This window comes from Solanum dulcamara, chromosome 8 (genome assembly GCF_947179165.1).
Source record: "Solanum dulcamara chromosome 8, daSolDulc1.2, whole genome shotgun sequence".
NCBI classification, from domain to species: domain Eukaryota; kingdom Viridiplantae; phylum Streptophyta; class Magnoliopsida; order Solanales; family Solanaceae; genus Solanum; species Solanum dulcamara.
The window spans coordinates 59,621,394-59,637,547 of NC_077244.1; the positions used below are offsets into that span (position 1 = coordinate 59,621,394).

The 16,154-nt window shown below is 34.8% G+C and overlaps 2 protein-coding genes across 2 annotated transcripts; both read right to left on the reverse strand.

Moving 5' to 3' along the window:
* Positions 1-2,882: 2,882 nt before the first annotated feature.
* LOC129900007 (uncharacterized) lies at positions 2,883-3,486 on the reverse strand. Its single transcript, XM_055974998.1, has 3 exons — positions 3,481-3,486; positions 3,281-3,323; positions 2,883-3,190 (listed from the first exon to the last, which is right to left on the reverse strand). The coding sequence occupies exons 1-3, from the start codon at positions 3,484-3,486 to the stop codon at positions 2,883-2,885; spliced, it is 357 nt and encodes a 118-aa protein (XP_055830973.1).
* Positions 3,487-10,510: 7,024 nt separating this feature from the next.
* On the reverse strand, positions 10,511-11,353 carry LOC129900008 (glycine-rich protein 23-like). Its single transcript, XM_055974999.1, has one exon. The coding sequence runs from the start codon at positions 11,351-11,353 to the stop codon at positions 10,511-10,513; it is 843 nt and encodes a 280-aa protein (XP_055830974.1).
* Positions 11,354-16,154: the final 4,801 nt, after the last annotated feature.

Here is a 16,154-nt window from a genome sequence, read left to right on the forward strand (position 1 = left end):
GTAGTTCGCTTATTTCTAACTCGAACTATTAGATATAGGGATGTACATGGATCATGTTGGTTCGGATTTTTTATAAACCAAATCAAATCATTTGTGTCGGGTTATTAAATCTATAAACCAAACCAAACCAATAAAAGTCGGGTTTTTCGATATCAATTTTTCTCGGGTTTTTCATAGTTTCTAATAAAAAGCACAGAGCAGTGCTTCTTAAAAAGAGTTCTAGTACAAAATATCAACATATAAGATGGAGACAGAACTCTGTTTGAAGTTTTAACTTTATAATATAACGTTATAAAATGGGCTTTTTTTGTATATTATTTACTATAAATTACCCATTTACACATGTTATATTACCATATTTACTAATACTCCCAACTAGTTGAAAAAATATCAAAAATCCCTATTTTTTTAACTCTCTCACTCTTTCACTGATACATCACTTTTACCTTATATCAGTTATCCTAAATTCACGCCTATTCTTCAGCCTCCTCATCGGCAGTTTCTTTTTTCCAATTTCAGTTCATCTATTACTCAATTTCAAGCTTATAAGTAAGGTATATTCAAGTTTTTCCTTTACTGGTATCTCACTTCATTCTCACCTCCTTCGATTTCCTCTGTTTTCTTTACTTATATTGTTCATGATACACATGAAATCTGCTCCATCTTTTAGTGTTGGTCTCACTCAGTTGAATAAAAATTAAGAAATTTTTGTTTCACCGGACGAGGTTAGATCCAAACGTCGTAACGATCCATCAGTGATGGATAAGCTATGTGAAAAATTGAAGTCGAAATCTCAAATTCAACATTCACCCAAAGAAGCCGACAAGAAGATTGAAGAGGTTTCAACACGCCCTAATCTCCCAAAGGTATGAGTTCATCTAAGATGTTTTTTTAATATCGTTTTTATGAAGATTTACTTCTTTTGATACATATAATTTTATGTATCAAATTCGTATGTATCAACCTTTAATGATTCTGATACATTGAGTTTTTGTATCAAATGCTCATGTTTCAAGATTTACTACTTCTGATACATCTTATTTATGTATCAGGTTCTCATGTATCAAGCTTACATGAGAATCTGATACATCCTGTTTATATTATTTTTTTTAAAATGTCATTTTTCTGAAGATTTACTGATTCCTGATACATCTAGTTTATGTATCAGATTCTTATATATCAAGCTTTAATATTTTTGATACATCGTGTTTTTGTACCAGATTCTCATGTATCAAACTTTAATGTTCCTGATTCATCTTGTTTATGTATCAGATTCTCATTTATCAAAGCTATAAGCATAGTTTATGAGTATTAACAAATATGCATATTTAAATCATTACTGTGTCAAATTTAAAATTTTTTAAAGTTGTGTATTCATTTTTTTTTGCAGGGATTGTGATGTTTTCATGGCTATTTTTGCTGAATATCTTAGTGATGGAATTTCTATTCCAACTACTGAACTACATGCCGAATTCTTTCGTTCAAGATATGCCGCACTATTGTGGAATTATGGTTATCGAAAGGCCAAGGATGGTTATGTTAGCGACAATGACAATCCAAAAAAATTTAAGAGAGATTTCATATCCCCTGGTCAAGGAGAACCAATGGACGTCGAGTAGTTTTTTTTTTTAATTTTATAGTAGTAGAATATACACTTATGTTTTTGCACCAATAGTAAACATTTTTTTGGCTATTCAACAATTTAGCAGACTTTTAAGTTTTTCTTATATTTATGTATCATATTCTGATTTATCAAACTTGAATGCTTCTGAGACCTCTTATTTATTTATCAGGTTCTCATTTATCATTCTTTAATACTATGATACATCTTGTTTTTGTATCATATTCTCATGTATCAAACTTGATTGCTTTCGATACATCTACTTTATGTATTAGATTGTAATGTATCAAGATTTAATGATTCTGATACATCTACATATATATATAGAGAAGAATATCATGTATCAATCTTTACAACTTCTGATATATATACTTTATATATCAGATTGTAATGTATCAAAATTTAATAATTCTGATACATCTACATTTATATATGAGAATATCATGTATCAATCTTTATAACTTTTGATACATATACTTTATGTATCAGATTGTAATGTATCAAGATTTAATGATTCTGATACATCTACATTTATATATCAGAATATCATGTATCAATCTTTACAACTTCTGATACATCTACTTATGTATCAGATTGTAATGTATCAAGATTTAATGATTCTGATACATCTACATTTATGTATCAGAATATCATGTATCAATCTTTACAGCTTCTAATACATTGTTTATGTATCAGATTGCAATGTATCAAGTTTTACAAATTCTGATACATCTACATTTATGTATCAGCATCTCATGTATCAAGCTTTAGAGCTTCTGATACATCTAAATTATGTTTCAGATTCTTATGTATCAAGCTTTACAACTCTTGATACATCTATTTTATGTATCAGATTCTCATGTATCAAGTTATAATGTTTCTGATACATCCACATTTATGTATCAAATTATCATGTTTCAAGCTTTACAGCTCTTGATACATCTTCAACCTATATCATTACAACATGTTGTGTATCAACCACAATTCAGTTGAAAACTAATACAACAACCTTTAAAGTATCAACCCTTAATACGTTGAATGTTTATGTATCCGCTATTCTCATGTATCAGATTCGAAATTACTATCAATACCAAGTAATTTACAATGAAAAAAATTACCAACCATCCATTTATCAATTATTGATATTCAATTACTATTCTGGTTAATTGATATATGTATCAAATACAACTCACACTGTAAAAAAAATTATATAGATGAAAGTACATGATCCAAATAGAATGTATCCTGGCATAACAAAACATCATTTCTCTTTGGGAATGAAATTACAAGTCTTTATGTTGTGGCCTTCATGGCCACAACGACTACAATAATTTGTGCTCATTCTTATCTTCTCACTAGAATACTTTTTTCTTCCTTTCTTTGGTCTTCCTGGCATCCTTTTGTATCTTGGTGGCAAGACGAATTCTTCTAAAATTTCTTTCGGAACAGACCAATCTTTCTTATCTGGCATTGGAATCATTGGCAATTGATAAGTATTTGCCAACGCCTCTGGCTTGTAGTAATCATAACAGTATGGGTGCATGTCTGTAATATTCTTGCTCTTCAACACTGCAATTGCGTGTGGACGTGGTATCTCGTCTAGTTGAAACTTGCCACAATTATATGTTTTTCTTTCAAAACACACGATGTATCTTATACCTGACTCATAAACAGAATAAAGATATTCTGATGAAGTAACAACCTGCAGTAAATAATTATCACGGATATGTATCAAAACTGATGTATCAAATACAAAACTGATGTATCAGAAAATAATGATCACAGAAAATACAGAACTAATGTATCATATAGCTATGTATCAAGTAGATATCTACTTAAAAAAAATAACTGGTGTGTACCTTCATTCTCGAACATTTCATTGTGTTTGATACTAGGATATCTTCGAATTTTCTACCCAAAGTATGTTTTGTATAAGCTGTTATTTCCATATTTTTGCAGTTCCAAGCACCAAATAACATTCTCGTTTGCTCCAAAAAGTCAATTATAGGTAGCTCTCGTTTGAAGAACAATGTTTTCACTTTTTACGGTCGATAGCTATCTCAAACTATATATGTGTAAACACTTCTCGAAATATTAGCTTGTCTTAGTGATGCTGGATCAAAACACACACACACAAATTTAGGTATAGCATCGTTTAGTTCTTGAATAAAGTTAACATGTATCAGATATACTTACTATGTACCAGTATGTATCATGAATATTAACCAACGAAAATTAACTCTACAAAATCAATAGTATATCTGAAAAAAGTATTGAACTGACTTATATACATAATGTTATGATGTATCATGACAGGTAAAAATAAAAAAAATATTAACATGTATCAGATACACAAAGATTGATATGTATCTGATACATTCTGAAAGCAAGTTTTTGAATTATTTTACTTGATACATAATACTTAGTATGTATCAGTATGTATCATGAATATTAACCAACGAAAATTAACTCTACAAAATCAACAGTATATCTGGAAAAAGTATTGAACTGACTTATATACATAATGTTATGATGTATCATGACCGGTAAAATAAAAAAAAATATTAATCTGTATCAGATACACAGAGATTGTTATGTATCTGATACATTCTGAAAGCAAATTTTTGAATTATTTTCCCAGAACTTATGCTAGAACTTATGCTCTGTTTTTGAGTTTTCCTTCATAGTCAAAAAATTTGTATAGTTCATAACTCACCTCGGGTTTCCCAAACTCCAGAATGTCTCAGTAGTATCGTGATATTCATCTTGATTCGCTTGATGAAACTCAAAATTTGGATTGAATTTTTTGTTAGAACTTATGCTCTGTTTTTGAGTTTTCCTTCATAGTCAAAACTGTTTCGTTTTTTAAAAGGATTTTTTGCCTTAATTAGCATGGTAATTGATTGAAACAATCAATTATAACTTGATTTACGTTACTACCCATAAATAACCCAACAATATTAATTATTTTACACCCAAAACCTGATGTATCAGCATAGTAAATAATGTATCAGAAATTTAAAAAAAAGAAGGAAAAGTCGGGTAATTTTAAAAAAATGAGGGATACATTGTAATTGGGCCTTTTCATTATAGGATTTAGGTAAAGTTTACTATTATTTAGATGGGCTTCTCAAGTCCAAATCTAAATGTAAGAAAGAAAACAAAAATTATGAAAAAATTTAAAAAAATATTTAGAAATTACATTTTAATAAATATTTTTATGTATAACATAATTTAAAAGTAGTATATCTATAATCGGATCGGTTTGGGTTCGGTTTGACTTTTTTTAGTTAAAACCAAACCAATCCTATAATGGTCGAGTTTTTTTTCCAAACACCAAACCAAGTCAAACCAAACCACTAGTCATTTTTTTTTTCCAATTTGGTTCGATTTAACGATTTGATGCGATTTATCGATTTGTCCTGTACACCAAATTCTTGTTAATTAATTTTTTTCAACCTCGATTTTTCTCTTCCGGGCAAAGTAAATAAGTGAGTCCCACTGTTAGCTACTCCTTTATGAAACATTAAAGAGTAAGATTAATTAAAGAAACATTAATAAAAATCATTCATTACATAAGCAAAACAAGAGATTTAATCCAAACTTTGATAGTAAATATTCTCATAAACAAGATTAAAGTCATCGAATAAAATAATACATACACTTAAACATTCAATTATAACAAGAAATTAAAGAAATGAAAAAAAAAGATTAAGGAAATGTTCAACCAAATATTCAAATCTCTCACCTCCAAGTGTGGGTGCAAGAGCCCTAGCTCCAAGACACGTGTTTTTTCTGTCAAAGATGCCTTCCAAAATAGAAGTAAATCACATTAAATGCACTATTTTCTCAAATAAACATAGCAAAAATATATCTAGGATTAAAGAAGAGATAAATGGGTAAAATAACAACTTATCACTAATCCAAATTAAAGAATTAAGGTGATAAAAAAATAGTAACTCATAGGGTAAAAGTATAAATGTAACAAACTTTATTGGTTCATCGATCAAACATTTGAGGAAATTTAAATAATCTCTATCCAAACTATAAGTACAACAACAACAACAACAACCCAGTGAAATCCCACAACGTGGGGTCTGGGGAGGGTAGATTGTACGCAGACCTTACTCCTACCAAGGTAGGACGGCTGTTTCCGAGAGACCCTCGGCTCAAAAAAAAAAAAAAAAAAAAAAAAAAAAAAAAAAAAAGCGGAAAAGGGGGTCAGATAAAGTTAAAAAAATTCAAAGCGCTATAGAAAAATAAATCACGAAGGCATCACAGATAAAATAGAGTAATCAAAAGTACTGAAAGCAATAAATAGTAACAGAAATAGCAGAAATGAGAGTACAAGGAATTGTAATGTGCTAGTGCGCCTATGAATAGGGAAGAATAACGATACTATGTACTAGCCTTCTACCCTAATGTGGGTCCTCCACAGCCTCCTATCTAAGGTCATGTCCTCGGTAAGCTGTAACTGAGCCATATCCTGTCTAATCACCTCTCCCCAATACTTCTTCGGCCTACCCCTACCTCTTCTGTAGCCATCCATAGCCAACCTCTCACACCTTCTCACTGGGTCATCTGTGTCTCTCCTCTTCACATGCCCAAACCATCTCAGTCGCATTTCCCGCATCTTGTCTTCCACCGAGGCCACTCCTACCTTGTCCCGAATAGCCTCATTTCTAATCCTGTCGCTCTTGGTGTGACCACACATCCATCTCAACATTCTCATCTCGGCAACTTTCATCTTTTGAATGTGAGAGATCTTAACTGGCCAACACTCTGCCCCATACAACATAGCCGGTCTAACCACCACTTTGTAGAATTTGCCCTTAAGTTGTGGTGGCACCTTCTTATCGCATAGCACTCCGGAAGCGAGCCTCCATTTCATCCACGCTGCCCCAATACGATGTGTGACATCATCGTCAATTTCCCCGCTGCCTTGCATGATAGACCCAAGATACTTGAAACTACTTCTCTTTTGAATAGCTTGGGCACCAAGCTTAACTTCCACGCCAACCTCGTGAGGTGTCTCACTAAACTTGCACTCTAAGTACTCTGTCTTGGTCATACTCAGCTTAAACCCTTTAGACTCCAAGGTATGTCTCCAATCCTCCATCTTAGCATTAACTCCACTACGAGTCTCATCAATCAGGACTATGTCATCCGCGAAAAGCATACACCATGGCACCTCACCTTGAATTTGTCGCGTCAATGCATCCATTACCAAGGCAAATAAAAATGGACTTAGAGCTGATCCTTGATGCAACCCCATCCCAACTGGGAAATGCTCTGAGTCCCCTCCTACTGTCCTTACCCTGGTTTTGGCTCCCTCATACATGTCCTTGATCACCCTAATGTATGCCACAGGTACATCTTTAGCCTCCAAACATTTCCATAGTATCTCTCTTGGAACTTTATCGTAGGCCTTTTCTAAGTCGATGAATACCATATGCAAGTCCCTCTTCCTCTCCCTATATTGCTCCACCAGTCTCCTCATAAGATGGATGGCTTCTGTAGTTGAGCGTCCCGGCATAAATCCGAACTGGTTCTCTGAAATAGACACGCCTCTCCTCACCCTCATCTCCACCACTCTTTCCCACACTTTCATAGTGTGGCTTAGTAACTTGATACCTCTATAGTTGTTGCAACTCTGGATATCCCCTTTGTTTTTGTATAGAGGGATCATTACACTCGACCTCCATTCTTCGGGCATCGTTGCCGTTTTAAAGATGACATTAAATAACCTAGTCAGCCACTCCAAACCTACCAAGCTGGCACTCTTCCAAAATTCCCCAGGAATCTCGTCAGGTCCGGTTGCTCTTCCCCAGCGCATCCTACGAACAGCACCCTTAACCTCTTCGACCTTAATACTCCTGCAATATCCAAAATTGCGACGCCTCTCTGTATGTTCCAAATCTCCCAACACAAAGTCTCTGTCCCCTCCGTCATTCAAGAGTTTATGGAAGTATGACTGCCACCTCTGTTTAATGAGAGTCTCTTCTACCAATACTTTTCCATGCTCGTCCTTAATACACTTCACTTGGTCCACATCGCGTTCCCTTCTCGCCCGCACCCTGGCTAGCTTGAATAATTTTCTATCCCCACCTTTTTCTTCTAGTTCAGCATAGAGGCGTTCAAAAGCTATCGTTTTTGCCGTCGAAACAGCCGACTTCGCCTCCTTCTTCGCCATCTTATAAAGTTCCTTATTCGTCCACTCCTCCACCTCATCCGTGCTTTCTATCAACTTCGCGTATGCCATTTTCTTTGCTTCCACCTTCCCTTGCACTTCTACATTCCACCACCAGTCCCCTTGATGTCGACTACGACTGCCTGTCGAGACTCCCAACACTTCCCTTGCTACAACCCTAATACAACTAGTCGTCCTATCCCACATACTGTTCGCATCCCCACTACTATTCCAGGCCCCCATGTCCTTCAATTTCTCTCCCATCTCTAGAGCACTAGCCGTGGTCAAACTCCCCCATCTGATCCTAGGTCGATCATTCCCGACCCTCTTCTTCCTCGTCATCTTGATCCCTAAATCCATTACCAAGAGCTTATGTCGGGTTGTAAGGTTGTCTATCGGAATGACCTTGCAGTCTTTGCACAGACCTTTATCATCCTTCCTAAGGAGTAAAAAGTCTATCTGAGTCTTAGCCACCGAACTACTGAAGGTTACCAAATGGTCCTCCTTTTTTGGAAAATTCGAATTAACTATCACCAACCCAAAAGCTCTTGCGAACTCCAAAAGTGAAACTCCTCCTCCATTTCTGTCCCCAAAACCAAAGCCTCCATGCACATCGTCATACCCTCCCGAAATAGACCCGATGTGCCCATTGAAGTCACCTCCCACGAAAAGCTTCTCAGTAGGCGGTATGCTTCCTACTAACTCGTCCAAATCCTCCCAAAAGCGCCTCTTCTCCTCCTCTACTAAGCCCGCTTGCGGCGCATAAGCACTAATAATGTTCAAAGTGGTCCCTTCATTGACCACCTTAATCGACATCATCCTATCAGTGATTCTCCTAACCTCCACCACCTGATCCCTTAGATCACTGTCTACTAAAATGCCTACCCCATTCCTATACTTTGATCTACCAGAGAACCAAAGCTTATACCCATCTACCTCCTTAGCTTTAGTACCTACCCATTTGGTCTCTTGGACACAAGCTATATTAATCTTCCTTTTCTTAAGAATCTTAACTAGCTCTATTGACTTTCCCGTTAACGTCCCAATGTTCCAAGAACCTACTCTTAGTCTAGACTCTCCTTTAACCCATTTACCCCTCCTTACCCTCGTCCCCGACCCTAAATGAGAACATGACCCTAATCCACCATCACTATCCAAAGCCACGAAAACGCGTATGAACTACTAAAGTATTAAATGGTCTAAAGTCAGCAAAATATAACGACAAGTGTATGAACAAAGAATATTTGGAAACCGGAGGTACCAACTCCAGTTGAAAAGAACCTGGTTCACGCCGGAAATATTGTTCGCGCGCTGGAAACACTGTTCACGTGCCGGAAACACTGTTCACGCGCCGGAAACACTGTTCACGATCCGGAAACACTGTTCACGATCCGGAAACACTGTTCACGCGCCGGAAACACTGTTCACGTGCCGGAAATACTGTTCACTCGCCGGAAATACCGAAATACCTGTGCAAAAACTGCCCGAAAATCTACTGGTGGAGGATTTTCGATCGCAGTCAAAGAGGAAAAAGGAGAAGAGAAAAAAAAATACAAAGAAGAAGGAAGGAAGAGATGAAGAGAGAGAACAGAAGGGGGGAGATCTGGCCGGAAATAGTCTTCGCCGGAGGCCGCTAGGGGAGGTGTTGGCCTGGGTGTAGGTGGGATGGAGATGGGGGGTCAGGGGGGTCGGGGGTGGGGGTGGGGGAGCACTTACCGTTGGAAGATGAGAGGAGAGAGAAGAGAGCAGAACTAGTAAATATCATAAAATATCAATAATAATAATAATAATAAACCGTTATATTGATAAATCGATACCAATAAATTACTAATATATTTTTTTGATTCGACTTATCAATTAAATCAAAATCTATCCACCCTTAATTAGTCTCCACCACCGTTCGCAACACGTATATGTCTTGGTTAAATTTTGAAATATTTAATGTTTCTTGGCATGTATATATAATCGGAGTACTGCCTCATAAAATAATTCATTTGGTGATTGATTATGATTTTGGATGTAGTTGTTATAGAATTATAACTAAGTAGTAAGTACTACACTTAGTTAATTGCGTGGCACATAAATTTACTCAACCATTTTTCTTTTAGGATAATACTGATTTGGAACAATAGATTTTTCTTGCACATCAAGTAACGGTACATACTCTCAGTCTTTCACCTTCATGCATTTGATGAGTGCAATACGTGCATGATAAAACCAAACATTGCATGTATTATGTATATAGTATTTTCTTCGTCTCAATTTATGTGGTGGTTCTTGAATGAACACGGCGTGGAGTAAAAGAAATATAAAAAAAATTTAAATTTATTGTTAACAAGTCATAAATAATTTTGTGACCTTTATTCGTAAATCATCCCATCAAAAATAAAAAAAATCTAAAATTAAATTATATTTTTAACAAGGAGATATGACATTCTTTTTTAAATATATTTTTAAAAAAATTATGATACGTAAATTTATATAAAAAAATATATATTTTGCATGAAAGATGCCAAGGAACAATAGACGACTAGGTGAAGAATTAAAGTACGATCGATTTCATTTCATTAATAACTTGTTAATAAGCAAATACTAGTGCTACATAACACATGAAAATTAATGATGAAAAAAATATTCTCTTTCTTAAAAATATGCAAGTCCGGCATGTTTTGAGTTCATGCAAATCGAAGACATTCACTTTAGTGATGTCCACCAATTATTCCACCTCCAAATCCACCAACTTTGCCAAAGCCTCCGCCAACTCCTCCACCAATGCCGACATCTTTGCCAATACCACCTCCAACACCAACATCTTTACCAAATCCTCCGCCTACGCCACCACTAATGCTCCCACCTTTTCTAATGCAATCTCCGCCCCTTGTATATCCTCCACTACCAATGCCTCCACTTTTGCTTATCCCTCCTCCAATCCAACCACCCTTTGTGAATCCTCCTCCAATACCGCCACCTTTTTCAAATCCTCCTCCAATGCCACTACCAAAGCCGCCACCGTTTCCAAATCCTCCTTCAATGCTGCCACCTTTTCCAAATCCACCTCCAAAGCCGCCATCCTTTCCAAATCCTCCTCCAATGCCACTATCAAAGTCACCACCCTTTCCAAATCCTCCTCCAATGCCGCCACCCTTTCCAAATCCACCTCTAAAGCCACCACCCTTTCCAAATCCTCCTCCAATGCTGCTACCAATGCCACCACTTTTTCCAAATCCTCCTTCAAAGCCACCACCCTTTCCAAATCCACCTCCTATGCTGGCACCCTTTCCAAATCCTCCTCCAACGCCACCACCAACTCCACCTCCTTTTCCAAACACACCACCGACTCCACCATCCTTACCCATGCCTCCACCTATTCCAACCCCACTACCATACCCTCCACCGAATCCTGCTCCAAATCCACCTCCCTTATCCATCCAAAAAAACTTTTCATCCTCATTTTTAAAATCTCTACCAAGAACCAAACTTCCCCCTAGGACATGAAGCCAAACAAATGCTAACAGTCCTATCCTCATTCCCCTGCCTATCATCTTCACGGAATTCATGTGAATTAAACAACTTTTTTGTTCTTCTCTATTTTAAAGTCATTGCCTTGGCACTAAGAGGCAAAGGGCTTTATATATATAGTTGCTTGTATTTTAGTGGGTAGTACTTTACATTCTTGCTGTTGCATTGAAGCGCTTTAAGTATATAGATTCAACTACTACCCGTTAGCCGCATTCACAATTTTAGATGCCAAAAACAATTATGGAACTTACTTGTGCTTTCCAATTTATTGCTGCCTCTCTTATTCTTTCAACATTAAAGAGAGCAAACCTTTTTATCTACTTCATTCGATTCTATTTACTTGTCAAATATTTTCTAATTTGATTTTCCTTTTTACTTGTCAATTTTGACAAATCAAGAAAGAACAATTTTTTTTCTATTATATCCTCAATTTATTAATATTGAGTTAATGTCTTTGAAAAATATAGTGAGTAAATATATTTAAAACTCTATCAATTAATAAAAGTAAAATGGTAAATTTATTATATCAATCATTATTTTCTTAATAGATGTGTCAAGTCAAAATTTGACAATTAAAAAAAATGGAGGAAATAGTTAATTAGCATAATCTATGACTAGGTAGCAGAAATGATTTTGTTTTCAGTGTTAAAGTTAAAGGTTTATGCACTTATAAGAAAAAAACGTATTCATCTATAACATAATAAAGTAAATTTATATGATAGGGTGAAAATCGTATTTAGTCTATTCTCATAGATTAAACTATAAATCTATAATGATATAGCTTAAAAAATCTTTACATATAGTGTACATATATAGATAATTACTACTTTCACTTATTTCTGTTTTAATTTATGTGGCATTATTCGAATTTTGAGAATCAAAATTTTTAATTTTAACTATGAATTTTGCACAAAGATCCTTAAATTTTTTGAAACAAGATTTAGGTATCTAAAAAATACATAAAAATAATATAAGAACATTAATTGATAATTTAAGAAAAATTAAAATGCTTATAAAAATTATAACAAAGAAAAATTTATTAGAATCTTGAAATTTGGGACGAAGGAGGTAGTAGTATTTAAATCTATTTGTCATTTGGTCCATAGAAATCTATTTGTATAGAAATGCCGTTCTTTCAGTTTACACTTCGCAATAAAGTCTTCCATTTAATTTTATTTTTGTTGTTGCTATATAGTACTTTATCCGTCGGTTCATTTTTATTAGTTCATATTTGATATGATACATTTTTAAAAAATTATTTAATAAAATAACAAGTTTTTATTATATTATTTTTTGAAATTAATAAATGTAATTATTAGAAAATACATTAAAAATAATTATAATTAATAATAAAAATAAATTAAAAATTAAATGATAAATTATTTCTTAATTTTTTAAACTGAACAAGTAAAAGTATACGAAAGATATTAAAACACTAGAACTAGCTAGGCAATTTTTTGCAACAAAGTACATGAATAATGAAGTGGATAACAATAAATTAATTGTTTCGTTTGGATCTCTCTTTGCACCGTGAGAATTTATTTCAGCAGTGGTGTGGCTTCTGAAGAGCATTTATATATACTTTGTGGTCACATTTTATTAATTTGAACTATAATTAATTTACTCTTTTTGAAGTGCTTCTTGTAAAAATGTGGATTAATACAAAAATATATATGATCAAAATAGTAGAAATAAAATGGAAAGTAATGATACCAAAAATTTTATATGGAAACCCTTTAAAATAAGGAAAAAACCATGGCCAAGAAGAGCAACTGATATCACTATAGTAAGAAATTTTACATTTGGTAGTACCGAGTACAATATTCAAAAATGACTACCACACACTCAAAATGAATAACACTCTTTTGATCTCCTACCTTACTAAATATATTGCTCACACTCTATTTTTCTTCACAGACTATTTTCTTATATATAGTTTATGGAAACCTCACAGCTCTCTAAATATTTTTCTCTCTGTTTGTGAATTGGATGTGTAAAATGAGGAGCTGAAGAGCTCCTTTTATGGAAACTCTTCCTCACGAATCTCTCCACTTTCTTTGACAAACATCAGCAATTTGCAAATTGCAGTCATTTTTGACAAAGGAAAAGTGAGTGTCTACATCCTACAAGTTTGAAATAAAAGGGGATTGGACCCCACAAATCTCCCCCTCCAGTCCCATTCACTAGAAGGAGATATATTTGTCTTATCAGAAAGAGTTCATGCCAATAAGTTCTTTATACAACTCAAATTTGTCCTTTGTTACCACTTTGGTCAGCATATCTGCAGGATTCTCATTTGTAGAAATCTTTTAAACCTGCATGAATTCATCTTCTATCCTTTATCGAATCCAGTGATATCTCACGTCTATGTGTTTTGTCCTTACATGGTACATAGAGTTCTTGATCAAGTCTATTGCACTTTGACTGTCACAATAGACAACATATTCCTTCTGATGCAAGTCAAGCCCTTGAATAAATTGCTTAAGTCATATCATCTCCTTGCCGACTTCAGTAGCCGCAATATACTCAGCTTCAGTTGTAGACAGTGCAACACACTTCTGCAACTTCGACTGTCATGATATAAATTCCCCTGAAATAGTAAACAAGTATTCAGTAGTGAATTTTCTGTTATCAAGGTCACCTGTCATATCAGCATCTGTATAGCCTTTCAAGATTGGATTTGATCCTCTAAAACACAAACATTTATCTGAGTTTTCTCTCAGATACTTGAGTATCCACTTTACAGCTTCCCAATGTTGTTTTTCTAGATTGTCGAGAAACTTGCTGATAACACCAACTGCATGAGCAATATCAGGTTTAGTGCATACCATTGCATACATTAGACTTTCGATGACGGAGGAATATGAAACTTTGGCCATGCTCTCGTTTTCCTCCTTAGTTGTAGGACACATCTTCTTGCTCAACTTCATATGACCAGCAAGAGGTGTGCTAACAGGTTTAGCATTCTTCATGTTGAAGTGCTCCAGTACACGTTCAATGTACTTCTCTTGTGACAGATATATCTTCCTTTCATTCCTAAGACGAGTAATTCTCATGCCCAAAATTTATTTGGCATGACCGAAGCCTTTCATAGCAAAAGACTTACACAACTCTTTCTTCAACTCGTTAATCTTGAAAGTATTCCTGCCTACAATCAACATATCATCCACACATAGCAAGATAATGAAAAAATCATCGTTAGAAAATTTTTGTACAAATACACAATAATTTAAAGAAGTCTTCTTGTAGTTTTGCTCCTCTATAACAGATTCAAACTTTTTATACCACTGTCTAGGAGCTTCTTTTAGCCCGTAGAGACTCTTTTTGAGTTTGCACACCAAATTTTCTCTATCATTTACTTTGAAGTCCTCAGGTTATTCCATATAAATTTCCTCTTCTAGGACACCATCTAGAAAAGTCATCTTCACACCCATCTGCTCAATCTCTAAATTAAGACTAGCAGCCAAATCAAGAACTATACGAATAGAGGACATTTTCACGACAGGAAAAAATATTTTGTCAAAGTCAATACCCTTCCTTTGACCAAATCCTTTGACAATCAATCTTGCTTTAGCTTCAAGCTGTGTTCTTCAACCTTTACTTTGAACACTAACTTTTTCTTCAAAGTTCTCATGCCCTTAGACAATTTCACCAACTCATAAGTGTGATTCTCATGCAAAGATATCATCTCATCTTGCATGGCTTCAATCCATTTATCCTTATGCTCATTTTTCATGACCTCTTCATGACACTCTTGTTCACCCCCATCAGTGAATAGTACATACTCATTAGGTGAATAGCGAGAGGAAGGAATACGCTGTCTTGTGGACCTCCTAAGAGGATTATTTGCTTCTTCCACAACTTCATGAGCAAGGGTATCATCAATAACAATATCATTGTTATTATCAATATCAACATGTTGATCTAGAATATGATTTTGGGCATCACCATAATTATCATATTCATCAACATCATGCACACTTGTATAAGGTACTTGATCAAGATGGATTATATCGTCAGAACCTGAAGATTTTAGCTTTTTTGCTTTGTCAATATTTTCAATAATTTGATTTTTCATGAAGGCGATATCGCGGCTTCTTACAAGCTTCTTTTCAATTGAATCATATAGCCTGTAACCAAATTCATCAAGGCCATATCCAATAAAGATGCATTGTCTTGTCTTGGCATCTAACTTTGACCTCTCATCTTTTGGTACATGTACGAAAGCTTTGCAACCAAATACTCTCAGATGGTCATAGAAAACATATTTTCCATACCAAACTTTATTTGGAACATCACTTTGCAAAGAAACAAGGGAGATAAGTTAATAACATATGTAGTGGTCAAGGCCTCACCCCAAAAGGAGTTCGGCAACTTTGCTTCAGAAAGCAAACATCTAACTCTTTCCATCAAGGTTCTGTTCATCCTCTCAACTAACCCATTAAGCTGAGGAGTCTTAGGAGAAGTCTTCTGATGTCTAATAACTTGAAGCTTGCAGTATTCGTCAAATGGTCTATAATATTCATTACCATTATCAGTATGAATACATTTTAGTTTCTTTTCAGTTTCTCTTTCCATTGAAGCCTAAAACTACTTAAAGACACCTAACACTTGGTCTTTAGTCTTCAAGACATAGACCCAAAGCTTTCTTGAGCAGTTATCAATAAAAGTGACAAAGTAGAGTGCACCACCCAGAGTCATTGTCTTCATTGAACCACATAAATCAGAGTGCACCAACTCAAGCAACTCTGTCTTTCTTGAAGGAGGGTTAAACTTAAAGAATCTCTATTTTGTTTTTCAGCCAAGCAGTGCTCACACTTTTCT